The sequence below is a fragment of the Alosa sapidissima genome, chromosome 10 (genome assembly GCF_018492685.1).
Source record: "Alosa sapidissima isolate fAloSap1 chromosome 10, fAloSap1.pri, whole genome shotgun sequence".
Lineage (NCBI taxonomy): Eukaryota > Metazoa > Chordata > Actinopteri > Clupeiformes > Clupeidae > Alosa > Alosa sapidissima.
In genome coordinates this window covers 11,712,237-11,739,736 of record NC_055966.1, presented here as the reverse complement: position 1 = coordinate 11,739,736, position 27,500 = coordinate 11,712,237, and the positions used below count along the sequence as shown (strand labels likewise).

The 27,500-nt window shown below is 46.5% G+C and overlaps 4 protein-coding genes across 8 annotated transcripts in view; 3 read left to right on the top strand and 1 right to left on the bottom strand.

The window, feature by feature from the left end:
• The window catches only part of chn2 (chimerin 2), a 47,600-nt gene extending 40,999 nt beyond the window's left edge, over window positions 1-6,601 (top strand). The window contains exons 8-13 of the mRNA XM_042108422.1: window positions 1-24; window positions 2,625-2,798; window positions 3,054-3,131; window positions 3,607-3,744; window positions 4,303-4,408; window positions 4,530-6,601. The exon at window positions 1-24 is cut by the window's left edge and continues 61 nt beyond it. Coding sequence (XP_041964356.1) covers window positions 1-24; window positions 2,625-2,798; window positions 3,054-3,131; window positions 3,607-3,744; window positions 4,303-4,408; window positions 4,530-4,701 — 692 coding nt within the window. The 3' untranslated portion in view covers window positions 4,702-6,601. The remainder of the gene's footprint in view (window positions 25-2,624; window positions 2,799-3,053; window positions 3,132-3,606; window positions 3,745-4,302; window positions 4,409-4,529) is intronic.
• A 7,378-nt stretch (window positions 6,602-13,979) lies between these two features.
• LOC121721481 (proline-rich protein 15-like) lies at window positions 13,980-15,404 on the top strand. Its single transcript, XM_042108461.1, has 2 exons — window positions 13,980-14,231; window positions 14,360-15,404. Exon 2 carries the CDS (start codon window positions 14,375-14,377, stop codon window positions 14,699-14,701), a length of 327 nt encoding a protein of 108 aa, XP_041964395.1. The 5' UTR covers window positions 13,980-14,231; window positions 14,360-14,374; the 3' UTR covers window positions 14,702-15,404.
• Window positions 15,405-15,502: 98 nt separating this feature from the next.
• Window positions 15,503-19,888, bottom strand: fkbp14 (FKBP prolyl isomerase 14). Of its 2 annotated transcripts, XR_006034838.1 has the most exons (5): window positions 19,436-19,888; window positions 19,053-19,204; window positions 18,743-18,870; window positions 17,668-18,420; window positions 15,503-15,853 (listed from the first exon to the last, which is right to left on the bottom strand). XR_006034838.1 is itself a non-coding variant. In XM_042108454.1 (4 exons), exons 1-4 carry the CDS (start codon window positions 19,630-19,632, stop codon window positions 18,262-18,264), a joined length of 636 nt encoding a protein of 211 aa, XP_041964388.1. In that variant the 5' UTR covers window positions 19,633-19,888; the 3' UTR covers window positions 17,242-18,261. The 2 variants fall into 2 exon arrangements, 1 of the variants encoding a protein (XP_041964388.1); XM_042108454.1 differs by lacking the exon at window positions 15,503-15,853 and having other exon boundaries at window positions 17,242-18,420.
• A 43-nt stretch (window positions 19,889-19,931) lies between these two features.
• Window positions 19,932-27,500, top strand: part of plekha8 (pleckstrin homology domain containing, family A (phosphoinositide binding specific) member 8) — a 26,976-nt gene continuing 19,407 nt past the window's right edge. For 3 of the 4 annotated variants that reach the window (XR_006034831.1, XR_006034830.1, XM_042108399.1), the window contains exons 1-8: window positions 19,933-20,211; window positions 21,374-21,490; window positions 22,488-22,643; window positions 23,224-23,351; window positions 23,826-23,984; window positions 25,639-25,679; window positions 26,099-26,253; window positions 26,750-26,993. Coding sequence is in view for 2 of the 4 variants with exons in the window: in XM_042108399.1 (XP_041964333.1) it covers window positions 20,172-20,211; window positions 21,374-21,490; window positions 22,488-22,643; window positions 23,224-23,351; window positions 23,826-23,984; window positions 25,639-25,679; window positions 26,099-26,253; window positions 26,750-26,993 (1,040 nt within the window). In the remaining 2 variants the exon portion in view is untranslated. Of the gene's footprint in view, window positions 20,212-21,373; window positions 21,491-22,487; window positions 22,644-23,223; window positions 23,352-23,825; window positions 23,985-25,638; window positions 25,680-26,098; window positions 26,254-26,749; window positions 26,994-27,500 lie in introns of all 4 variants that reach the window. The other variant, XM_042108400.1, reaches the window with a different exon arrangement.

Below are 27,500 nucleotides of genomic sequence, written 5' to 3'. Positions count from 1 at the left end.
TCGCCCAGGGTGTCCGCTGTTCAGGTACACACACATACACACACACACACACACACACACACACACACACACACGCATACACACACACACACACACACGCACACACACACACATGCATGCACACACACAATCACACTAGTAAACCCACAGTCATTCACTAATTAAAGAGTAGTGTGTATTGTGTAAGTGTGTAAGTGTGTGTTGTGTGTGTGAGTATGATGTGTGTATTGTGTAAGTGTGTAGGTGTGTCGGTGTCTGTGACTGACCTTGTTTGACCCCTGAGTGCAGAAGATGAATACATTTTTTATTGAAATGTGGATATAAGCACTAAGATCAGCACAAATCTTCTTTAGGTATTGCCTTGAATAATACACATTAGCCATCGCAAAAAACTTCCTGGTGGACGGACGATTACAGTGACACCATATATAATGTCTTACAAGGGCGTCCTGACAGCCCTTGGCAGCCAAGAAACTTCCTGCGGTGTGTGTTTGTGAGTGTGTGTGTGTGTGTGTGTGTGTGTGGGTGGGTGGGTGGATGTGGGTGTGTAACATTCCTCACTGACAGCAGGCCTAAACCAGTCCAGCTTCTCTGCAAGATCACAGAGACACACACACACACATGCACAGTCACACACAGGCTCACACACACACACACACACACACACACACACACACACACACACATAAACACATATTTTTCACACACAATTCATACACATATACACCCACACACTCAGTATGCACACACAATACAAACTCACAAACACACACACAGTTTGCACATGTAATACATACACACATATACACACACACACAGTTTGCACATGTAATACATACACACATATACACACACACACACAGTTTGCACATGTAATACATACACACATATACACACACACTGTTTGCACACACAACACAATATGCAACACAGGCACACACATAAACACACACACACACACATTATCAGAATTGCTTTCTGAAGCATCCTGCATCTGTTTGCATTAACAACGGGAGTTACGATGGGTATGCAGACTGTGTTGGGGTGAAACTCTCGCTATGCCCATGGACGCATGGATACATACATACACTAAACTCATACATACATACACTCATACATACATACATACATACATACATACATACATACATACATACATTCATACACACATACATATATATATATATATATATATATATATATATATATATATATATATACATACATACATACACTCATACACACATACATACATACATACATACATACATACATTCATACACACATACACACACACATACATACATACATACATACATACATACATACATACATACTGTACACACATACATACATACATACACTCATATACACATACGCACATACATACATACAGGGGCACAGCTACTTATTTTTTGAGGGGTATGCAACAACAATATTCCCCCCCCCCAAAAAACAAACAAAACAAAACACAAACAACTAAATCAAAACAAAAGGCCAATAATTGACACTATTACTGTGCATTAGTGTGTATATACATATACATATGTGTGTATATATATATATATATGTATATGTATATATATATATATATGTATATGTATGTATATATATATATATATATATATATATATATATATATATATATAAGAACAAAATGATTCATACCTGGCAAATATTGATCTAATGTTGATTTTCTCTTGACCAATATGTTTGTTCTGACTGAAAATGACATTGCCACATGCCAAAAGGTTGTAAAACAATGTGGTAGAAACATGGAATCAAAAAAATAATCGTTTTTTATCTTTTTTAGCATTTTTTATGAAAAATGCTGTGTCCAAAATTATTCATACCCTTTTTAAATAATTACGGGAAACATCTTTATTTGCATTAACAACTCTCAAAATGGTTCTTATAATACCTACCAATGCCTCTATAATAATACACACACACACACACATTCTGGCGGCTAACCAGGACCATGTCTGACCTCCTCATGAGTAACACATGTGTGTTGGTAACCGTGACCTGCTGTTCTTTGATGAAATAGTTATTTATTTCTTTATTTATTCTGTATTTATACGTTTCTTTATTTATTATGCATTTCTTCTGGCCTGGGGCATGTGGCGGAGTCACAAGGCGGCGTGTTGTTGATGTTGTCATGGGTACACAGGGTCCTGATGCGGGGCAGCTTGTTGCCGTGGGGATGGAGCTCACAGTAGGGGGTTTGTGTTGCGTGCGGTTCCGCTGAGTGGCCCCACGACCGGTACACAGTCATCAGATTCCTCTCACACACACACACACACACACACACTCACACATACACACACACACCTCTCACGCCTGAATCAGCTCGAACATGAACACACACACACACACACACACACACACACACACATACACACACACACACACACACCTCACTCCTGAACCAGCTGGAACCAGTCACAGCTGACGGGACCAGAGTCACACACACTTACTCAGTACTTTTCCTTAAGCGCACACACACTTTGTGTGTGACTGACCTTGTGTGTGAGTAGACTGTAGTTCAGATATGCATTAGCAGTGCTCTATGACTCTGACTGACTGTCTGTCTATGTGTGTGTGTGTGTGTGTGTGTGTAGACTGTGGTTTGAACGTGCATAAGCAGTGCTCTAAGCTGGTCCCCAGCGACTGCCAACCGGACCTGCGGCGGATTAAGAAGGTGTTCAGCTGTGACCTGACCACTCTGGTGAAGGCCCACAATGCACCCCGGCCCATGGTGCTGGACATGTGCATCCGCGAGATAGAGCACAGAGGTACTGTGTGTGTGCGTGTGCGTGCGCGTGTGCGTGTGCGTGTGTGTGTGTGTGCTTGTGTGCATTTGTGTGTGTGTGTTTATATGTGTGTGTGTGTGTGTGTGTCTGTGTATGTGTGTGTGTGTGTGTGTGTGTATTTATGTGTATGCGAGTGTGTATATCTGACCCCTGACCCTGTGTGTGTGTGTGTGTGTGCATGTGTGTGTTTGTGTTTGTGTGTGAGAGAAATGTAACTTGTGTTGTCTCTGTGTTCAGGCCTGAAGTCAGAGGGTTTATACAGAGTTTCTGGTTTCACTGACCACATAGAGGACGTCAAACTGGCTTTTGACCGAGGTATGCAACACATATCGAGGTTTGCAACCACACTTATACAGGCAGACACACAAACACACACACTGAGGTATGCAACCACACTTATACAGGCAGACACACACACTCTCTCTTTCTCTCTCACAGACACACACACACACTTAAGTATATAAGTATAGTATTACCGGTAAGTATATATACTCTTTTGATCCCGTGAGGGAAATTTGGTCTCTACATTTATCCCAATCCGTGAATTAGTGAAACACACTCAGCACACAGTGAACACACAGTGAGGTGAAGCACAATCCCGACGCAGTGAGCTGCCTGCTACAGCGGCGCTCGGGGAGCAGTGAGGGGTTAGGTGCCTTGCTCAAGGGCACTTCAGCCATTCCTACTGGTCAGGGTTCGAACCGGCAACCCTCCGGTTACAAGTCCGAAGCACTAACCAGTAGGCCACGGCTGCCCCACACGTATTACTGTTGTTGTTGTTGTTGTTTAGATGGAGATAAAGCAGACATAAGTGCAGCAACTTACGCTGACATTAACATCATTGCTGGAGTTCTGAAGCTCTACCTGAGAGACCTGCCGATCCCTGTCATCACCTACGACCTGTACAACACCTTCATCCAGGCCGCAAGTCAGTCCCGCTACACCTCACCTGTAACACACCACACCTCACCTGTACAATATTACACACCACACATCACCTGTACAATAGTACACGCCACACCTCACGTCACCTGTACAATACTACACACCACACCTCACCTGCTCAATACTACACACCACACATCACCTGTACAATAGTACACACCACACCTCATCTGTAACACACCACACCTCACCTGTACAATACTACACACCACACTTCACCTGTACAATACTACACACCACACATCACCTGTACAATACTACACACCACACCTCTGTAACACACCACACATCACCTGTACAATACTACACGCCACACACTGTACAATACTACACACCACACCTCACCTGTACAATAATACACACCACACCTCACCTGTACAATACTACACACCACACCTCACAATACTACACATCACCTGCTACGTGTACAACATCTGTACTACACTAGACCCCACCTGGCACCTTTACAACACCTGTACAACACTACACCGCACGGCGCGTGTGGGTGTGTGTGTGTGTGTGTGTGTGTGTGTGTGTGTAGAGATCCCAGACCCTGATGCTCGGTTAGAGGCCATCCATGAGGGCTTGCTGCAGCTGCCTCCAGCCCACTACGAGACGCTCCGATACCTGATGATGCACCTCAAGAGGTTGGTCACACACACATGATCAGCTCAACTCACACACCTGTGTCCACATCTGCGCAGCTCTGTATCTTTGGTCTCCCATGGCAGCTATCAGACCCCTGCTGACCACATTTCGTTCTAACAGGGTGACCCTGCATGAGAAGGACAACTTCATGAATGCAGAGAATTTGGGCATCGTGTTTGGACCTACGCTAATGCATCCCCCTGACCAGGAGACTCTGGCGTCCCTCAACGACATGCGCTACCAGAAAGTGATCATCCAGCTGCTGATCGAGCACGAGGACGTCCTGTTCTAACGTGACACGAGGGGGTCCTGTTCTAACGTGACACGAGGGGGTCCTGTTCTAACTGGACATGAAGAGGTCATGTTCTCACTGTTCTAACGTGACACGAGGGGGTCCTGTTCTAACTGGACATGAAGAGGTCATGTTCTCACTGTTCTAACGTGACCCAAGGGAGTCCTGTTCTAACTGGACATGAGGATACTCTCTTTCAACTAAACGTGGGTATGAGCTTTTTCAGATGAACATGAGGACTCTCACTTTCAGATGAACGTGAGGACTCTCATTTTCAGAGGAACGTGAGGACTCTCTCTTTCAGAGGAACATGAACATGTCCTGCTCTAACTCTGCACAAGAGCATTGTGTTTTAACTGGACCTGAAAATGAACACTGTAACCTACTGTTTTACTAGACACTGGGACGTCCTTCCACAACAGTAAATAAGAACACTCTATCTGAGCAGGACACACTGATACAGATGGTCAGAGGGACGTCTCTCCCCCCCCACACACACACACACACAAACCATACACGTTGTTCAAGGGAACAATGTGGGTGAATACCATCCCTCTGCCCAACCTTTAAAGATGTCATAACTTAAGACCATGCAGAAGGTGCCATTCTCTCCTAAAACAAAAGACTGATTGAGAAAAATTTAAATGCTAAGCACTTTTAATTACCAAGAATGATCTGACTTTTTGTATTTATGTTACCTGTGTTCAGTGTTCTTTCTTGCATTCTGTAAATAGTCACTCCAGAATGTTTATTTGCCTGTCTTAAGTATCTGTGATTTGAAAACAAATAGTTTTCTCCTGTGTAGGGAACATTATGTTATGAATTGTGACTAAAATAACCAAGAATGTCATTCATAATAAGATAAGAAAAACAAAACAAAATCGGTGCCATTGTTTACAAATGTGCGAAAGACACTCCTACCCTTAGCCATATCCTGGGGCCCAGGTGACTCTGATGACATTCCACATCTGCTCGTGGTAATGCGGTGTGATATGTGTGTTGCCATGGTAATGCAGTGTGATGTGTGTGTTGCCATGGTAATGCAGTGATATGTGTGTGTTGCCAATGGCCTGGCTGTTGGAATGGGTTCTATCTTCTTAAAGCTTCTATCTGCCAGTAGTGATGAAAAGAGAGCCCTAACATCAGAGAAGTTGAATGAATTTCATTATTTGATATTTTTAAATGTTTTATAAATACATTTGTTGAAAAGTATTTTTGAAGAAAAAAAAGATATCATTTTGAGTGTATATCATTAATTGCAAGAGTCATTTCCGTGTGCATGTTTCTTCAGTGATTCTACAATCATAGATGTTATGATGCTGATTTCCGAAATCCCCCCCCCCCGCTGCATAGTGTCACTAAGCCCAAGGGGCCAACTCCCCCCCACCTGCTGCATAGTGTCACTAAGCCCAAGGGGGCAACTCCGAACTTGTGCTTGTGGACGGGCCGGGCCCCTAGAGGCTGTGTGTCACGTCCTGTTTGTCCTGTCTGGATTTAGATCCGATAGACTACGAGCTAAACCTACATAATGAACTCAAGCGACCTTTATAAATTCCACTTCTACCAGGTTGTACCAAAGATTCTAGTTTGGTCTGATTCTGACTTTAATCCTCTCCGGTTCTAGATCTGTGCTGTAGGCTACTTGCACAGAACGCCTGGTCTCCGGTTCTAGATCTGTGCTGTAGGCCACAATGTATGCAATATCATAATATATTATGTTATATTTATGCATGTTCATCTGGCTTAGAGAGACTATGCAACCCAAACCTTTGATCATGCACACGTTTAAATCACCCTCTGGTATTTATTTTGTGAAATGTGTTTTTGATTGTGCAACCCTTTGTTTAATTTTATTAATTGTTTATAAAATATATTTTGATGATTAAAATTGTAAGAGTTATTGGCTCTATGTTGATTTCCATGACCTGTACCTTTAACAGTTGCCAAAAGCATCAAGCTGCTATAAGTCTTTTCATACCTAAACCATTCATTGCAACAGGGACCGATTTCACAAAGCTCTTTTAGACTGGTCTGTAGGGTGAGGCCAATCTTACTTTTGCTCATATACTAGTCTAATGTAAATTAGACAGTTTCACAACAATAAAGGCTGTCTCATGTTGGACTATAGATATTAGGCACAGACTGTCTCATGTTGGACTATAGATATTAGGCACAGACTGTCTCATGTTGGACTTAGATATTAGACAATAAAGGCTGACTCATGTTGGACTATAGATATTAGACAATAAAGACTCTTATGTTGGACTATAGATATTAGACAATAAAAACTCTCATGTTGGACTATAGATATCAGACACAGGCTGTCTCATGTTGGACTATAGCAATTAGACACTAAAGACTGTCTCATGTTGGACTATAGATATTAGACACTAAAGACTGACTCATGTTGGACTATAGATATTAGACACTTTGCCCCCAGTGTCCTACTTTACCCAGAATTCCTTGTATATAGTCCTACTTAATGTCACACTAAGTGTCAAGAACTAAACCGTTTATTTTAGATGTGTATCTGAAGTCTGACTATCTACTTCATCTAATCTGTAGTGAAAGTGTTAAACCCGCCCCAGAGGCCATGACAGGTGTGTTTACCTGTCCTTCATATGACCTTCAAAATCAGGTGTAGCAACAGCAACGTGCTGTTGCGCAAGAGTGTAACTTTGGGCCATAGCTACGTGGCAATCACTGTGGACATTTGCACTCACCTAACACTATTTCCCATTATGTTGTAATGTTTCATGTAAGGCAAGGTATGACACAAGACAACTAGCTGCTATGTTTGTACGTTGTATGTTATATGCGTAAGCTTGAGTAAAACATGAATGCTGATCAGACATAAGTTACCGACTGTTGTGTTCTCTCGTTCTGGCTCTGAAGGTCCGGTGGCAAAGGGGGCCGACGAGACACTATGGACGATTTATTGGTTCAGGGCGGCATTGAGCCGTGCCATTCTGTTTATTGCTGTGGGGGATGTTCGCGACAGTCCTGATCAAACCACCGCGATCTTTATTCTTAACACAAGCAATAGGGTGTACTATTTAGCAATGTTTTTTTGATATAACTGCTAGGGCATAGGTCACATCTGTATGCTTGTGAATCAGGGTCTGTCTTGTCTTTTATGTATTAATTGATTGTTTATTGTTTCCCCGTCTATGTGAATGGTGCTGGTCGCCAGGTATATGTACCCCTCTGTTTCATTTGATGGCAGTCTTGATGTTGTTGGTGATGCGCAACGTGAGTGTTACGACCCTGTATTTGGAAAATAGTCACCTGTAAAATCTATCGGAATTTTTGAAGAATTATTGCTAGTTTTTTCTTTATTAGTTTGGTAATTTTTTTATGGACCCCTCTGCTTGTGTTGTATTCAAGCCACGTCATTACATTTTTTGGTCCATTCTTAACCACTGCCTCTGCTTCCTTGGCCACACCCACTTTGATGGAAGGTAACTTCGCTCGGTACCGTGACAACTGGTGTCAGAAGTGGGATGGCCATTAGAGGGCAGTATTGAGGGGTTTTTTTTTCCCCGGCACGCCCTTTCAGATTTTTCTATGCTTCCTACTACTTTTGAGTGATTCTCCAGGCCCCCCCGTGAACACCGCCATGCCCCCAAAGAAAAACAGTATGCAGCAAGATGACGGGACAGCTAGGAGAGAAGAGGCTGGTGACGAGGAACCTGAATTGGCTAGTCTGGCCGAGGATGCCTCCCTGCAGGATCTGCGGGACCTGATCCGCACCCAGATGGCGCAGCAGCAGGACCGGGATGAGCGCATGGAACAGGAGACATCGCGACAGTGGAGGACAATACAACATCAATTCAGTCTTCTCCAGCGGGAGGTGCAGGAGAGGACCACCCCCGACCTGGGAGGACGTCCCTACGCAATTCCGAGCCATGTTCCAGAGGCGCTGGGAGGAGGATCTTCCGCCACGGGTTGACGCTTCACACCACCACTGGGATTACCCCGTTCAAGCAGTCAGGTTAGAGGGCATGTAGAACGGGAGCCTCGACTCCAGTGCTTGTGTGACAGCGATGATATTGAGCACTATCTCATCATATTTGAGAGGGTAGCGGTGGCGTGTCAGTGGCCGACAACTGACTGGGTAGTTAGGCTAGTGCCCCTACTGACGGGCAAGGCTAGGGCTGCCTACATCAATATGGATCAGGAAGAGGCCCTGGATTATGAGCAGGTGAAGGCGGCCATACTGGATAAGTATGACATACACCAGGAGACATACCGACTGCAGTTCCGGGGTGCCCAGGTAGGGGACGATGAGTCCCCTAAGGAGCTGTATGTCCGGCTACGGGACCTTTACCAAAGATGGGTCAGCCACAACACCACAGCAAAGAGCAGATTGGGGAACAGATCCTTCTGGAGCAGTTCCTACGCCTCGTGGCTCCAGAGCTCCAGGTGTGGATTTGAGAACGGGACCCCAGCTCGGCTGCTGATGCTGCAGCGTTGGCGGACATCTTTGTGTCGGCCCGTCGGAAGGCCCAGCCCTGGACATATGCCAAATGGAAGGTGAGCAGAGAATCTAACAGACCCCACCGTCAGTCTCAGCCACCCAAGAAGACCAGCAGTGAAGGGAGGTCTGCGGTTGATAAGGGTGGTCCGTTCAAAGAAAGCCCTTCCTTTTAGATCTAGCGGCCCCAAGGTTCCAGTCTGTTTTCAGTGTGGACAGGAAGGTCATATAAAGCCGAAGTGCCCCAATAACCCAGACAACCAATCCACTCTTTGCACAGTAACTAGAGCTAGTCTCCCGAAGAAACACTTAAGTCTCCATTGTTGCGTGGTAGTTCTGAATGGACAAGAGGTTAGTGCACTTGTAGACACAGGTAGTATGCAGTCCCTGGTGTCCCCTGACCTAGTGCCAGCACATCTTAGAAACTACACGGTGTTGACCCAACTACGCTGCGTACATGGGGAGGACAGATGTTATCCAACTGCAAGGGTGCATGTGGGGGTTTTGGGACAGACTTACCTACTGGAGGTTGGGGTGGTCGATAATCTGCCATATCAAATGATTTTGGGCCAGGATTTTCCCATTTTGCTCGATTTAGTTCCTGTTAGCAGTGGGTGTAACATGACAGTGACAGGGGCTATGGCTAAGAAGAGTGAGGTAGAGATGCCGCTTTCGGCATTGCCGTTCTATGATGGTGATATTGAAGCTCAGCCGGGAAAGACTAGGAAACCTAAGCAGCAGAGAAGGCAGGAGAAATTCCAGTTTGGGGTGGCTCACGGGCAGGAGGAGTCCAACTCAGAGCAGCTGGAGGTGCCAGTAAAGATCCCACAAGATATTGGGTTGATGCAGCAGCAGGATCCAGTCATTGGCCCTATATATCAGCAGATTTTGAAGGGAGAGCAGCTTAGTGGTGATGGGAAAGAGGAGTCAGGGCAGGAGTTTTCCCTCAGGAATGGAGTGCTATATAAAGGGGGAGGGGTGGGAGCAAGGATGGTTGTTCCTCAGAAGGTCAGAGAGATAGTCCTTGATTTGAGCCATTCTGTCCCCTGGGCAGGGCATTTAGGGAGAGAGAAGACCCGTGCCCGAGTCAGCCGGCATTTTTTTTTGGCCAAAGATGGCCAAGGACATTGCAGACTTTTGTAAGACGGTCCCCCCAAGGTCTCTTTAGAGCCTCTTCCAATAGTGGGTACACCCTTTGAACAGTTGGGGATGGATGTTGTGGGTCCCCTCGAGCGTAGCAAGGCTGGGAATTGCTTCATGCTGGTCATTACAGACTATGCCACCAGGTATCCTGAGGTGTTTGCGCTTAAGGGGGTGAAGGCCAAAACCATAGCTACCTGTCTCATGCAGCTTTTCTCCAGGGTGGGGTTCCCTAGGGCCATAATTACCGATCAGGGGTCCAACTTTATGTCTAAGCTTATTAAACAGGCCTACAGGTTGTTGGAGATCAAGGGCATTCGGACTACCCCTTATCATCCGCAGACGGATGGGTTAACGGAGCGGTTTAACCAAACCCTGAAGCAGATGTTGCGGTAGTTTGTGGACAAAACCGGCACCGACTGGGACAACTGGCTCCCATATCTTCTTTTTGCTTATCGAGAAGTCCCGCAGGCCTCAACAGGATATTTACCGTTCGAGCTGCTTTATGGCCGGGAGGTGCGGGGACCACTGTCGTTGCTGAAGGAGAGCTGGATGGGACAAGAGCAGGTCCCCCAGACACAGAACACCCTCTCCTATGTTTTCCAAATGAAGGAGAGACTGAAGAGTATGGGAGAGCTTGCCCAGCAAAACCTTGAAGGCGCAACAATGACAGAGGACCTACTATGATCAGAAAGCCAGAGCCCGTAGTTTTCAAGTCGGAGACAAAGTGCTGGTGATGCTGCCCAGTGACAACAGCAAGCTGCTGGCGAAGTGGCAGGGTCCTTTCCATGTCACTCGCCGACTGGGATCCACCACATATGAGGTTTCCAAGCCGGGGAAAAAGAGGTCCAGACGGGTGCTGCACATCAACCTCTTGAAGGAGTGGTGCGAGCGTCCCGCACCAAGGACTGATGTGTTCATGATCCGGTGTGTGCAGGATGAGGATGAGGTGGAGGAGCAGTACCTACCGTTACCATCAGAGGGCGCCTTCGACCTCAGTCACCTCTCCCCTGCCTAGCAAGCTGATATCCGTCAGCTCTGTAGTCCAGCTTTGCTCAAGGAGAAGCCAGGGCGCACCCGGCTGGTAGACCACCACATCTCCCTGTGTCAGGGGGCAGTCCCCTGTCGCCTGAGTTATCGGATCCCTGAGCGTCTCCTTGCTGCTCTGAAGGAGGAGATGGAGCAGATGAAGACCATGGGCATCATTGAGCCATCCAAGAGCGATTGGTGTAGTCCAGTCTTATTAGTGCCTAAGAAGGATGGGACGTTGAGATTTTGTGTGGACATCAGGTACCTGAATTCAGTCTCCAAGTTCGACTCATATCCGACACCCCGGATCGATGACTTGGTGAACTGTCTAGGCTCTGCAAAGTGGGTAACTACCTTGGATCTGGCCAAAGGTTATTGGCAGGTCCCCCTCCATGATTCTGCTAAAGGGGCTTACTGCCTTCCGGACCCTGTGGGGCCTTTTCTAGTTCTCAGTAATGCCATTTGGGTTACATGGAGCCCCGGCAACCTTCCAGAGGTTGATGGACTGGGTGCTCACAGGAACTAATGGCTACGCAGGGGCGTATATGGATGACGTCATCGTGTAAAGTTCATCATGGGGACAGCATCTCCAACATCTTCAGGAGGTGTTGCAGAAGATTGCGGCTGCAGGTCTCACCCTCAATCCTGCCAAGTGTGCAAAAAGGGCTATGTGATCGGGGGAGGGGTCATTAAGCCTCAGGTACAGAAGCTGGAAGCCATTCAGAAATGTCCCCTGCCACAGACAAAGACCCAGGTGCGATCCTTCTTGGGTATGGCTGGATGGTATAGGAGATTTGTGCCCAACTTTGCTGGCCGGGTGGCAGCCCTGACAGACCTGACCCGTAAGAACTGTCCAGTCCAGGTCCAATGGTCTGAGGAGGCCAAGAAGTCCTTCCAAGACATTCAGCATGCCTTATGTAACCAGCCTGTTTTGTACTGTCCTAATTTTGAACAGCAGTTTGTGTTGCAAACTGATGCTTCCAATACCGGCATAGGGGCGGTGCTCCTCCAGGGGGAACCTGGTCAGTGGCATCCGGTGGCGTACATCAGCCGGAAACTGTTCCCCAGGGAGGTGCGCTACTCCACGGTCGATAAGGAGTGCCTGGTGGTGAAATGAGCCCTTGACACCTTCAGGTACTATCTCTTGGGCTGTGAGTTCCTCCTGGAGACAGATCACCGGCCGCTGCAGTGGATGGATCGCATGTGAAATTCTAATGCTCGCATCACCCGCTGGTATCTGTCCATGCAGCCATACCGGTTCACCATAAGCCACGTCCCTGGACGGAATAACACCACCGCTGACTTCCTCTCCCGCCTGCCGGCGTGAGACCAGAGGTGGGGGGGTGTGTGACGGTCAAGACATGACCTCACAGGACTTGTGCCCTGTCGGCACTCATCTAACCTCCATATCAGTGGTTATGTACCCACACATGCATACACAACATTAATATTAACATTCACTAAATGACTGACACCACATTATGGACTGTTACCTTATGGTTGGCAGCATTGGGAGATCATAACCGATCTTATGGACAGAATGGACTGGGTCTATGTGGCGACGGCAACGTGCTGTTGCGCAAGAGTGTAACTTTGGGCCATAGCTACGTGGCTATCACTGTGGACATTTGCACTCACCTAACACTATTTCCCATTATGTTGTAATGTTTCATGTAAGGCAAGGTATGACACAAGACAACTAGCTGCTATGTTTGTACATTGTATGTTATATGCGTAAGCTTGAGTAAAACATGAATGCTGATCAGACATAAGTTACCGACTGTTGTGTTCTCTCGTTCTGGCTCTGAAGGTCCGGTGGCAAAGGGGGCCGACGAGACACTACGGACGATTTATTGGTTCCGGGCGGCATTGAGCTGTGCCATTCTGTTTATTGCTGTGGGGGACGTTCGTAACGGTCCTGATCAAAACACTGCAATCTTTATTCTTAACACAAGCAATAGGGTGTACTATTTAGCAATGTTTTTTTGATATAACTGCTAGGGCATAGGTCACATCTGTATGCTTGTGAATCAGGGTCTGTCTTGTCTTTTATGTAGTAATTGATTGTTTATTGTTCCCCTGTCTATGTGAATGGTGCTGGTCGCCAGGTATATGTACCCCTCTGTTTCATTTGATGGCAGTCTTGATTTTGTTGGTGATGCGCAACGTGTTATGACCCTGTATTTGGAAAATAGTCACCTGTAAAATCTATCGGAATTTTTGAAGAATTATTGCTAGTTTTTTCTTTATTAGTTTAGTAATTTTTCTATGGACCCCTCTGCTTGTGTTGTATTCAAGCCATCATTAAATTTTTTGGTCCATTCTCAACCACTGTCTCTGCTTCCTTGGCCACACCCACTTTGATTGAAGGTAACTCAGCTCGGTACCGTGACAAGCTGAAACCAGTGAAACATGGCTGACTCATCCTGCTCAGGAGCTGGGGTGGTTTACCATGGCAATCTGCGGCTTTGAGAGGACTGGCTTACTAGGAGTGGCCCTTGAGGACATTCTTTACCAAATCACTACCTGAAGGCCCAGAAACCGGTTCCCAGTGCCCCTGCACCCTTTTTTGTGTGTGTGTGTGTGTGTGTGTGTGTGTGCAAGTTTGTGTCCACGCCAGTAAGGACAAGGCTGTGGGAGGTGCAACAGGTTTGCCTGCAGGTAAGCTGTGTACGAGCGGCCTGTGACAGTCATAGCTCTGTGTGACTTTGATAGGGATACGGTAAACAGCACATTTGGCGTGTTGGTGTGTCTGTTTTTATCAGAGACAGTCAGTGTGTTGTTGTGCTGCTGTACCACTAATGTCAGGTGGGAAGGTCTTCAGAAAAGAATCACTCAGAACTGAACAGGTGACCAAACCAGTCTGAATCCCCTGTGACCTCAGGTGAGTGACTCTTTAAAAAAGAATACATCTCAGAATCTCCGTTTCTGTTTAATTGTTATTAAGGTAGCCTACTCTGGCTCTGCTAGTCTGCCTATACGCGTAGTAATCTATCCATTCTATATTTATAGAGATTAAAGGACGCCATGGCCGCGAGATACCCTTGGTGGAAGTCCCTCACGGTGAGGAAGAAGAAAGACCAGGTGCTGAAGGACTTGGAGAACGCGGAGAACGCAGAGAACGCGGCCGACGGCTCCAAACAAAATGTGGACTCCCAGGATAACATGAATTCCAGCCTCATCTCCGACGAGACGTATGACGACTCCCAGGAAGAGTCTGCATTTAACGAGCACACCTCTCGGCGGAACCTGCGCGTCTCGCGCTCTGGGCGCTTTAAGGAGAAACGGAGAATTCGGGTGACTCTACCCGAACACAACAACTTTCATGACACCACGGCTGCTGTGGCCAAATAACGACAATGAATTGTTGCGAATGGGATATGGGTTTATGCTTACAATCGTTTACACTGTGTGCAAACTGAACGTTTTTTGGGAATGTGGTTGTCATGACAGGGGCTGTGGTTTTAAGTGCACAGCAGGCTATGAATAGCCTGGAGCCCGTCTCCCGTAAATGGATACCACCTCTGTTCTCCCCACAACTGAAGGATTCAAAAGTAGCAAAAAGAATGAAGAATATTTAAAAGCCAGATCGCCCTGGCACCTTTGATTGTTCGTATCAATGTTTGTCTGCAATTTGTCATACGTTGTTGAAGGGATACTTATTTATTATTTGATTGAAGTTGTGATAATTATTATGAAGGATAATTTAATTTTGGTGTTGGTGACGAGTGTTACTAAACATGGCTTACCGTCCGCTTACGTCCATATACAGTACGTCCATTTTGCACAACACTGATTGGCTGACAGGGCGTGCCGCATCTGTCTGACAGGTGTTTGCTGCTGGTGTTGGTTGGTCGCGCTGGATAAGTGACCACTTTGAGCAGGTGTAGCCTACGGTGTACGCTGACAATTACGCACCAATACTGACCGAAGGCAAAGACCATTGGTCTTGAGGGTATGTGATGCAGTCTATTGTAGCTTATAGTCATTTACTGAAGTACATTAATGGTTAATGAAGATTTGTATTCATGAAATAAAGTTGTCATCACAAACAGGTCATCAGTCAAATGTTGTTTAGTTATCAAACGACAGTGAAAAATCTGTTGTCAACGAGAGCATGCAGGCACTGTACTCTTGCTTAAAGAAGGATGACACGGTGTAATGTAGCCTATATGGCCATGTAATTACACGATGTAATGTTCAAGAAAATTTCAACAATGTCACGTCTGACAGCAGCATTGTTCAAATATATTTCAGTGTCTGGAATAGACATTTATTATTGTTATTTGTTTTATTGGTCTTATATATCCAAAGCGACTTACAGACGTCAATTACAGGGCAGTCTCGTCAGAGCAACTAGGCGTTTAGTGCCTTGCACAAGGTGGCAGCCGGAAATCAAACCCAACTTTTCTGGATACAGCATACTAGCCCAGAGCCTTAGCCAGTATCCCATTTAACAACATACTATTGTCCTGGTGCTGCTGTTTCAGTGACAGAAGACCACACCTTCATAGACAGGTGGAGACCATATCACATTAAACACAGCCATCATTTATTTGGCATTATTCTATTTATGAACAGTAACTGATTTGTATACATAATGTATACCAATGAACTTGGATTGAGTTCCTTTGACTTGTAACTGTGTGTCTGCATGAGTATATTAGGAACTGACAGATTTTTTTCTCCAGATTTTTTTCAGGTTGTGTCTTGTGATCCTGTGTGTGTGTGCATGGGTGTGGTGAGAGTGTGTGTGACAGATTGCTGGCAGCACCATCCTCAGAGATGAAGTGAAAACCATCCCCGGAGATGAAGTGAAAAACAGGTTCATTATAATCCCTGGCTCTAAAATAGCAGTTAGCACTGAATGTGTGTGTTATGTAATTGGGGGACAGTGTTGGGCTTGTTCCTCCGTCACTCATGAGCATCAGGCACGGCCTGTCATGGGAAACAGAGAGCGTGAATGAGGAAGCTGGCTCCTCAGGGCATACAGTGAGATTGGCAGTGCACTCTGTACCTCCCAAGAACAAGGATCTCCTAAAAAGGTGCTTGTTCACAGCCCCAAGAAATACCAAACAAATCCCAGCATTCTAAAGTTGCCTAGACAACTAACCCCAACATTCCAAAGTTTGCAGCTGTTGGTTACAGACTTTAGAATGTTCAGAAAACCAACTTTCTGCTCCAGACTGCCCAGAACAGTCAAACCAAAGTGTTCTAAAGGATCTTTGGTCAAACTCAAACAATTCCATCCAACCAACATAGACTGATGATGCACACTAACCTAACTGTTGGAGTTTGTTGTTGCGATGTGTAAGCGGCTGAGGACTCATCTCACCTGGCATTACCAGTACCTCTAACACACTGCCACTACACTCTCTCTGGAACATTTGCCACATTGACTATGTTAATGCCTTGTGCTTACTCTCAACAGGCCTCATAGCTTACTAGCTCAGTTGTTGATCTTAATTTGTAAAATTGTAAATCCTAAATTATAAGTGCCTTTTGCTGAATATTTGTAATTTTAAAATGGTATTGAATGCCAGTTGCCATGTTGGAAAAAGCTTATCTTCTCATGTGTGGATAAGCTCAAATTCTCATGCACAGCGCTAACACCCAATCAGCAGTCTAGCACGTCTTCTGAGCTGGTCAAAGGGAGGGCAACCAACAGGCCAAGCGGCCAAACAGAATCTGTGATGAGATTAGGGTGCAGTCTGAGATTTTAATCCAAAACGTTTTTTGTCAAATCCAACAAACTGTTCCACAATATTATAGCTGTCACTTCCTGTGTGCGTGTGTGTGTGTGCGTGCTCAAAAACCTCTAATATTTATACTGGCCTAATGAATAGGCACAAATGGCATGTTCAGGTCACGCAGAAACATTGAGAACAAGGTGGTCATTTCCACTGGTTTCATTTCAATCTCATTAAAGCCAAACTCACAGTGATATAGCCAGTCAGAACTGAGAAAAAAACTGAGAAAAATACAGACAAAGGTAACAAAATAAATACATACAAATACAGGCACAAAGGCAGGGGGTGGAGAGGAGGGACAGGTGAGGGTTGGGACAGGTGATTCTCTCCTGGGGCATAAAGTTCAGAGGATGCCTGAGCAGTAGCAAAGACAACACTCCCTCTACTGGTGATGAGAGGAATTTCAGCTCTCCAGAGGCTGAGTGCACTGGTAGAAGGAGGGCCTTCAGGACGTCTGGCCTTCTGAAGCTGACGCTACACAGGGCCAGTTCCTGAGCCATGCTGCTGGCCACTGTTCCTGAGTATTGTTGTTGCAATTGATGCTGCTGTTTCAGTGACAGAAGACCACACCTTCATAGACAGGTGGAGATCATGGCCATGTTATTAGACAGCTGCTATCTGTCTGGTGGTGAGTTAAGCACACACACATGATACATCCTGACAAGCACAACCCAGGGACACCCAACACTCACGCTCCACTCACTACACATCCACACACTCACTCTCCACTCCCAACACACTCTGAACACCTACCCTTCTCTTCTCCTTCTTGCCTATATATTTTGGGAATCTAAAATCATGTCCACGGACTGAAGACACCACTGCACTCCACTGAAATGTTAATGGCGGCATGTTGAAGTGTCCTTAAAGAAACAAGCCACCTTTCTGAGAAATAAGCTTATTCGAAATCTTCCCGAGAGTTAGATAAGAGGATAGATACCTCTCTTCTCTGTGCCTGCAAAATCACCCAGTCTGACACCGTCTAACTCTGGTTTAGACATCAAAATCACCCAGTCTGACACCGTCTCACTCTGGTTTAGACATCAAAATCACCCAGTCTGACACCATCTAACTCTGGTTTAGACATCAAAATATGCTAATTTGCCAAAAAATTGGTGTGTTCCTTTAAATGCAAACATGACTAGAGAGGGTGTGTGAAGGTGGCTACAGTTCGTCGTGTTTGTAGGTGAACTCTCGAGCGGAGATGAACCCATCCTCATCCTCGTCCTCCTTCTTGAATATGTCCTCCACCATCACCTCGTGGTGTGTGTCATTGGCGGCATAACCGTGTCTCTCAAACTCCTTCCTCAGGTACTCCTTCACCTAGTCACATGAGGGAGAACAGTCACCGCCAGGGCTCACACACACACACACACACACACACACACACAGCTGTGGCCCAGACAGACACACACACAGATTGTTGTGACTCTGACACACACACACGCACAAACACACACACACACACACACACACATGCTGCACACACACAGCTGTGGTCCAGACAGACACACACACAGACTGTTGTGGCTCTGTCTGACACACACACACACTCAGACTGTTGTGGCTCAAACATCTCTTCTAGTTACACAACAGTCACTACTGTATACACACACGCGCACACACACACACACACATATAGTACCTCCTGCCTGGAGAGCCTCCAGTCGTCGTTGAGGTCCATCTCCTGGAAGGACTCGTGGGAGCGCGGTCCGTTGCGGATTTCCATCACCTCAATGTCGAAGATCAGTGTGCTCTCTGGTGGGATCTTACCTGGAACCATAGAAAGGGAACAGAACAGGGGGAAATCAGTGTGCTCTCTGGCGGCACAGCAGGGGCAGTTTGGGGTGATTGTGGAGGGTTAGGGTGATTGTGGAGGGGTAGGTTGGGATAGGTTGGGGTGATTGAGAAGGGGCAGTTTAGGGTGATTGAGGAGGGGTAGGTTGAGGTCTCACCTTTGCCCTCCTTGCCGTAGGCGAGAGCGGGTGGGATGGTCAGCTTCCTCCTCTCGCCAGCGCACATATTCTGCAAGCCCTTATCCCAGCCCTGGATGACCTCTCGGATGCCCAACGTGAACCACATCGGGTTCTTATCCCCCTGCTGCCGGCTGGGAGACACACACAGCGTTATTTTAGCAGAATCCTCATGAGTCAAACCCCACTGGCTAGTCCACTAGTCCACAGCATTACTCTATCAGACCCGACCTGGCTAGTCCACCAGTTCATTTACTCAAACAGAATTAAAGGAGCAGGTGTAGCTAAACCTCAGTTAACATGTTACAAATATCATACTACATCAGAACTTCGCATGCATTATTGCGGTTACGCAGATGTATCACCTGGAGTGGAACATGGTGCCGTTACTCTCCAGAAAGCCCTCGTAGTGCACCAGAAGAATGTCTCCATACTTGGACTTTCGGTGACAGAGGAAAGGCTTGGACATAACTTCAATCTTCACCTCTGGTTCCGGAAGTTTTGCACAGTCCACATTTAAGTGGACGAACAGTAAAAGGAAACTGAACATAATTTGCAACATATTTCCTCTTGAACAGAGTGATGTTTATTCTAAGGTGATTACAAACAAATAAGCACACCAAAATCCCGTTAGCTAGTGGCAATAACGCCGACTACGTGGCATGCAAGTTTTCTAGCATTCCAGCACTAGTACCAACAGCCCAAGTTTTCCTTTTAGACGTCCCACCCACCTTCTTGCTATTGGTTTGCTGCATTAAAAGAAACGCCTTATATCATGAGTAGTCACAGCTGATTGGAGCTCTTTTGTGATGTTGAAGGCCCGCCCGCCCCGGCTACGAACATTCAAGGCGTTGGTGTGAATGGAGAAGCGAAGGATTTGAGTTGCGAATTCCAAGTGCTGTCACAGACTACGGGATGGTTTACGTTTGATCACATGGAACGGAATTCACGTACACTTTACGCCTTTCTAGTCAGTTGTTTACATGGCATAAGCTTGGTAACTACGGTCGGCGAATCTACGTTGGAATTACAGTGAGCTCCTCAAAAGTCATTTCATGCCGATGTAGGCTACTATGTGACCAACCACGAAATCAAGAAAATATGGAGGGAGTACTTTATAAGTGGACAAACTACATCAGTGGTATGTTGCTTTTCTGAATATGATTACTGACAAACGGCGTGTTTCATCGAATGTTTACATTTAGCAGCCTATTGCTCGTTAGCTAGCCAAGCAGCAGCAATGTAACGTTAGCTAAGAACAAGCTAACAAATTAATCTATACTCGGCTAATTTGACTAGCTTTCTAGATATCTATCTTAGGTGTTACTAAGTAAAGCAGCCGAAGTTAAGCCACAATATTGAACACTTTGTCTCTTCGCATCCCTGGCTGGCCATCCAGCTCTTACAGTCGCCTAGTCGGTTGTAACTGTGTAGCGTCTTTAAGCCTATAACGTTAGCCAGTTAAATTAACCCGGTAACGTTAGCCTCTCTGTTTACAGGCTGTTTACTGTAGGTTGTGAAATTATCTGGTTGTGTTAACGTTAGCTGCTACCCATATTTACAGTAGGCTAGTTTGCCAACATGCCTGCCTCAGTAATGTGACGTTAACATAAATTAATTTAACTTTAGCTAAACGACAGTCAACGACAGATGACAGATGTGGTGATTTCGGTTATTTTCATGCAGTTATATAACGTTAAATTCAGGTTAAAGTAGCTTAGTTTGGCTAAATCAGTGACATCAAATAAAGTCTGATGCCCTCTTAGTAAGTCAGTCGTAACATATAATAAACAGTCATAAAGTGTGGGGGGGGACTCGGAGGACTGGTGTGTGCTGGTATTTAGTTACAGCTGCGGCTCAGTGATGACAATACAGGCTGGACCTGCTCAACGCAATAGGCTTCACTTCACATATTTGGAAATTAGTTTGTCTACACACCCAGTTGTTCTAGTTTCTGCAGATCTCCAAAACTAAAACCCTCAAATCCTGCCTGACTCTCCCAAATCTGGGTCAAGCTCCTCTGCAGAATGTCACTGCCCCAGTATTCTAACAGCAGGAAGTATAGCAGTTGCTATTAGAGTTATATATTCATTATAACAAATTCTGCAAGCTTATTAAAATATGGGGACATCACAGAGAGTCATTAACTTGGTCAGTTGAGGCCATTGTCCCATGTTCTCAGGCTTCAGGGGCCTTGATGTGAAATGATTGACATGACAGAATAACAACAGAATGTGCCAGCACATGATGCATTGCCACTCTGTCCTCTCGAACCTTCCCACACTGTCTTCTCCTCTCTCCAGGTTGGCAGCCGCGCTGGTTCGTGTTGGATGGGGGCACTCTGTCGTACTACGACTCCCAGGAGGAAGCCTGGAAGGGCTGCAAGGGCAGCATCAAGATCTCTGTCTGTGAGATCCAAGGTACAGCCTAGCTCTGTCTCTGTCTCTGTCTCTCTGTCTCTCTCTCTCTCTGTCATTGTCCCCCCCTGTCCCCCTCTCTGTGAGATCCAAAGTACGTACAGGGTGTCTCTCTCTCTGTTAACTGCTGGCAGTGCTGATAGTGTAGCACAGTGCTGGGGAACTGATAAGTGTGCAGACTCCGATTCATTCTCACATCAACTGGTGTGAACTGATAAGTGTGCAGACTCCTCTGAGCTCATCCCTGACTCAGATAAAAGAACTGTCGCTCGGAACATGACACAGACATGGCAGCTGCTGATGATGCAGCAGTGCTGTGAGTCATGAGTGTGTCTGCTCTGAAGGATTCAAACTATTCAAAAAAGCTTTATCACTTGATGACAGGATAGTGTCTTGGGTTTGAGGCTCATAGAGGCTTGGATTAGACAAAAAAAAAAACAGTCAGGTGGTTATCAGAATTGGTGATCTAGTGAGATCCTGCCCTATCAGTGATCCAGTGAGATCTGGACCCCCTGTCAGTGATCCAGTGAGATCCTGACCCCCTTCTAAAAAAAGTCAGGTGGTTATCAGAGTTGGTGATCCAGTGAGATCCTGCCCCTATCAGTGATCTAGTAAGATCCTGTCCCCGTCAGTGATCTAGTGAGCTCCTCTCCACGTCAGTGATCTAGTGAGCTCCTTTCCCCGTCAGTGATCTAGTGAGCTTCTGTCAACCTCAGTGATCTAGTGAGATCCTGTCCCTGTCAGTGATCTAGTGAGATCACTGCCCCGTCAGTGTCTTATCCAGTGACATCCTATTCCTGTGTCAGATTAAAAGTCCTCTAGGATTTATCACTGTTGAACACTGAATGCATTGCACCCCAGAGTGATTCAGAGTGACACACTGTCTTAGAGAACATCCAGTGAGATCCCAGATCCGGTTCAAGCTCCACTCTTTGTGTCTGTGTCTGTGTCTGTGTGTGTGTGTGTGTGTGTGTGTGTGTGTGTGTGTGTGTGTGTCCAGTGCACCCGTCAGACTTCACGCGTGTGGACCTCACCATCCCTGGGGAGCAGTATTTCTACCTGCGCGCCATCAACGCGGCCGAGAGGCAGAAGTGGCTGGTGGCACTGGGCACCGCTAAGGCCTGCCTCACAGACAACCGCACCAAGAGAGAGAAGGGTGAGACACACACACACACACACCTCACAGACAACCGCACCAAGACAGAGAAGGGTGAGACACACACACACACACACACCTCACAGACAACCGCACCAAGAGAGAGAAGGGTGAGACACACACACACACACACACACACACACACACACACACACACACACACATACCTCACCGACAACCGCACTAAAAGAGAGAAGGGTGTGAGACACACACACACACACACACACACAGCAGATGCATGCACACAAATACACACATGCTTATTGTGCCCTTCCTGTGTGAGCCCTTTGATTGGCTGCATTAGAGGAAGAGGCATTTTGTGTAAAGTAAAGTGTTCTTGGATGAAGAGTCAAAAGATTGTTTCAAAAGGTGGTTGACATGATCTTAAATAGCCAATCAAATGGCGCCTCTCCCTTTGGTACTCCTTAAGTATGCAGAATAGTGTTGGGCTCAGCCTGAGACACTTCATTAAGTATGCAGAATAGTGTTCAGTGCATGTGTGTTATGAACAAAGCACTGTGCCTTTAAACTTTGCTATGTGTGTGCGTGTGTGTGTGTGTGTGTGTGTGTGTGTGTACAGAGCTTCAGGAGAACACAGAGGCACTGAAGACCAAGATGTCGGAGCTGCGTCTGTACTGTGACCTCCTGCTCCAGCAGGTCAACAAGATCAAAGACAGTCCAGATGTAGACCTGCCGCTCTCCACAGAGGTGTGTATATATACACACACACACACACACACACCCATACACACCCATACACACACATTCCATGCTAGGGATTACTGTCTTTCCTCTCAACACACCTCTGCTGTATAAACATCACCACACACACACACACACACACACACACACACATACACACACACACTCCTTCAGCTTTCCACTCAAGGGAAGAGCCACAAACACCTCTAATTCACACACATAGTGTTTGGGTCATGAGCTAAACATATACCAAAACTACTGTCTTTCTGTACACACACACTCACATACACACCATATACCAGAGCGACTTGCTTCTGTACACACATACTGTACATGTGCACACACACACACACACACACACACACACACACACACACACACAAAGTTACACATATGCAATTAGCTTAGTCACATGATGCTTATTTGTGTGTGTGTGTGCATGTGCGCGTGTGTTTGTGTGTGTGTGCGTGCGTGTGCCAGGCGGGTGGGGACATGGGCGGTCTGGTGAAGTCCACCTGCAGCACGTTCCTGAGGACACTGGAGGAGTGCATGCAGATCGCAAGCCGAACTTTCAACCCTGACCTCCTGACCCTGAGCCCCCCGGGGTCACCCCCCATCGCCGCCGTCAAGCCCCAGAAGGTACCGGCCGGGAGAGAGAGACACAGTGTGTGTGTGTGTGTGTGTGTGTGAGTGTGTGTGTGAGAGAAACAGTGAGCAAATGATTATTCCCACAAAGACGATCACATTATGCCCCGATAATAAACCCTGGATGAGTAGATCACTTGAGCATGTTCTTAATAAGGAAAAAATAGCTTTCCAACAGAATGACATACACCAAAGAAAAGATGATCAAAGGATGGTGAGGAAGGAAATAAAATGGGCCAAAATCCAGTTTAAGGACAAGGTGGAAGATGAGCTAAGAATGGCAATGCTTCCTGTGCTTGGAGAGGGATTAAGGCTATGCTGGGCATGAGTGATAAGAACAAAGGGGCGGTTACATCCAGGGGTGTAGTGGTAAATAAGAGCTGTGTGTGTGTGTGTGTGTGTGTGTGTGTGTGCGCGCGTGTGCAGGGGTGTAGTGGTAAAATAACATGTAGGTAAACTATGAATTCTGTGATCTTGGTGAGGTGGACTGCGCCATTGCGGTATCAGATTTTTAAAAAAGGCATTTAGAACATGTTGAGTGATGGTGGAGGTTATTGTACAATGTTTATAACAATACCAATGATATTAAATGGTTCATAGAGTGTTGATGAGTGTACATATTGTGAATGTGGATAATACAGTGTGATTTTTGAATGTTAAACTTGCTGAATTGGTGACTCCAGGCTCTGACCTCTCTGGTGATGAAAGGGTTTGAGCAGATTCAAAGAGTTTACTTTTCATGACTCAGGCCATGATGGATCCACTCCAATCTGCATATATACCAAGTAAGGGGTATGCTGGGCGATATGGACCAAAACTGATATCCCGATATTTTGGGGCTGATTGGCGATATACGATATCGATTCGATATTGATATTTCAAACAGAAAGAGCGAAGTGCTTCATATATTCACTCAATACAACAATTATGACAACACAGCCGGTTTTAATTATATTCATTTCAGACTGCTCTAACATAGCTGTGCAAAAAGGTGTAATCAATAACATATACCAATAGGCATACAGTTGCTCTGAGGGCTGTGCAAATAACAATATTCAATCGACCCTGATTGGCACAGGCCAATCACAGGCACAGGCCAATCACAGGCCAATCTCATTTTGATTTCACAACGAGAATTCTCGGTCTAGCCGTTGATGTGCCGACGGAATAGGCATCAGCACCAACCTCTGATCAAGGTAAACAAAATCTGACTCCGTGTCCGTCATGTTTGAAAGTTTGTAGTGCTGCGAGGGAGAACGTGCACACGCAGGGGCGCAGTTGAGCAGAGCTGTGGCTATCTGAATGGTCTGAACACAGAGTAGCTTTGATAAAATGGCCCATTATTTGACATAATACCGGTATTACGATATTGTCTCAACTACATATCGTTTTCAAAAATATATCGGTCGTAGTCGTAATACCGATATATCGACCAGCCCTAGTAAGGGGGTTGAAGATGCCATTAAGGCATGTCAATTCAATTCAATGCAACAGTGTAGGTGTGTGCGTGTGTGTGCGAAACGGTGTGTATGTGCATGCGCCTGTGCCTGTGCGCGTGCGTGTGGTGTGTGAAACAGTGTGTGTGTGTGTGTGTGCGTGCCCGCTTGTGGTTTGTGTAACAGCTTGACGTGGTATTATTCCCTAACAGGTGAGGCCCATTAATCAGACCAGTCCACACCTTGGTCACAGGTAAGCCAGAGTCACCACACACACACACACACACACACACACACACACACACACTGTGATGATGATGATGATGGTCATGATAATGGTGATTAGGATACAGTAAGGGATGATTGTGGTGGTGTGGGTGGTGATGGTGGTGTGGGTGGTGATGGTGATGGTGATGGTGGTGTGGATGGTGATAGTGATGGTGGTGGTGGTCATAGTGATGGTGGTGATAGTGATGGTGGTGGTGGTGATAGTGATGGTGGTGTGGGTGGTGATGGTGGTGTGGATGGTGATAGTGATGGTGGTGGTGGTCATAGTGATGGTGGTGGTGGTGATAGTGATGGTGGTGTGGGTGGTGATAGTGATGGTGGTACTGGTGGTGTGGGTGGTGATAGTGATGATTATGATAATTATGGTGTGTGTGTGTTGTGTAGGAAGCGAGAGGCGAGCAGTTCTTCTCAGTTGGAGCTGACTGGCCTGCCTGAGGCGGGGTTACCTGCGACTGACGCTGGACCAAAGGCTGATCCTTCACCTGAGCCCCCACACACACCCACCACCGGACCAGAGGACACTCACACACACGCGTCAGGTAGAACACACACTCTCTCTCACACACACACACACACACACACACACACACACACACACACACACACACACACATACACCCACAGGACCAGAGGTCACTCACACACACACGCTTCAGCTTAAACACACACTCACACTCACACACACACACACACACACACAGACACAAACACACACCCTCAGGACCAGAGGACACTCACACACACGCTTCAGGTAAAACACACACACACACACACACACACACACACACAGGACCAGAGGACACATACGCACGTTTCAGGTAAAACACGCACACACGCACTCACACACTCACTCACTCACTCACCCCCACCCCCCCCCCCCCCCACCCAAGTCACTCAGTTTGCTCATGTGGGCCTATTTGTATGTGTCTTTATGTACTGTACGTCTGTGTACTTGCTTGTGTGTACACGGTGTGCAAAATGTATGTGTGTTTGTCTCTCTCTCCCTCTCTGTGTGTGTATGTGTCTGTCTTGTAGAGGAACTCAAGTCCCCAGATGTCCCCCTGACCGCCCCTCAGAGTTCCGACGCTGTTGTGCAGGAGGAGCATGACTCAGGCCACACCCACACACAGGTAGAGGGAGGGGCCAACAAGGGCTCCACTGAGCAACCTCCAATGGAGGAGAAGGAGGCGGAACAGGAAGAGGACGGCAACCAATCAGGGGAGGAGGAGGAGGATGAGGAGGAAGGGGTGGATACATTCTTCAGCACCATGAGCCACAGGTACCAGGACGCACCTGAGTGAGCATCGTCATGGCGGCAGGAGTGTTGTTGCCGTGGCGATGGCTGCAGGGATGAGGACTGTTGTTGCCATGGCGGCAAGAGTGGTGTTGCTGTGGCGTGTGAACTTTGAACTGGTGAGGACTGTTGTTGCCATAGCGGCAGGAGTGGTGTTGCCGTGGCGTGTGAACTTTGAACTGGTGAAAACAGCTCGAAAAACGACTTGAATGGACAAATAGAACGCAGCATTAGTGAGAAACAGGCTGGTAGCACACACTGCAGCCACACCACAGTGGGGTGTGTGAGCGAATGAGTGAGCGAATGAGTGAGCGAGCACATAAGCTCATAGCCTTAGTCGCCTTAGCTATGCAGTGGTACAGTATTCTTGGAGCTGTGAGTGGTTAAAGTGTGTGTGTGTGTCAGTGGGAGAGATTTCAGAGGTAGGTGTGTGTATTATAGTGGTTCTAGATATTCAGTATTACATTATGGCAGTCCAATACTATGGCACTG

What these genes read in the sequence shown, in the direction of transcription:
- LOC121721481 (XM_042108461.1), top strand. Translation starts at nt 14,375, where the DNA reads ATGGCCGCGAGATACCCTTGGTGGAAGTCCCTCACGGTGAGGAAGAAG.
- fkbp14 (XM_042108454.1), bottom strand. Translation starts at nt 19,632, where the DNA reads ATGTTGCAAATTATGTTCAGTTTCCTTTTACTGTTCGTCCACTTAAAT. An exon ending in GGCACCATGTTCCACTCCAG is followed by an intron (nt 19,205 to 19,435) that starts GTGATACATCTG and finishes TGTGTCTCCCAG; the next exon opens with CCGGCAGCAGGGGGATAAGA. An exon ending in CTACGGCAAGGAGGGCAAAG is followed by an intron (nt 18,871 to 19,052) that starts GTGAGACCTCAA and finishes CTATGGTTCCAG; the next exon opens with GTAAGATCCCACCAGAGAGC.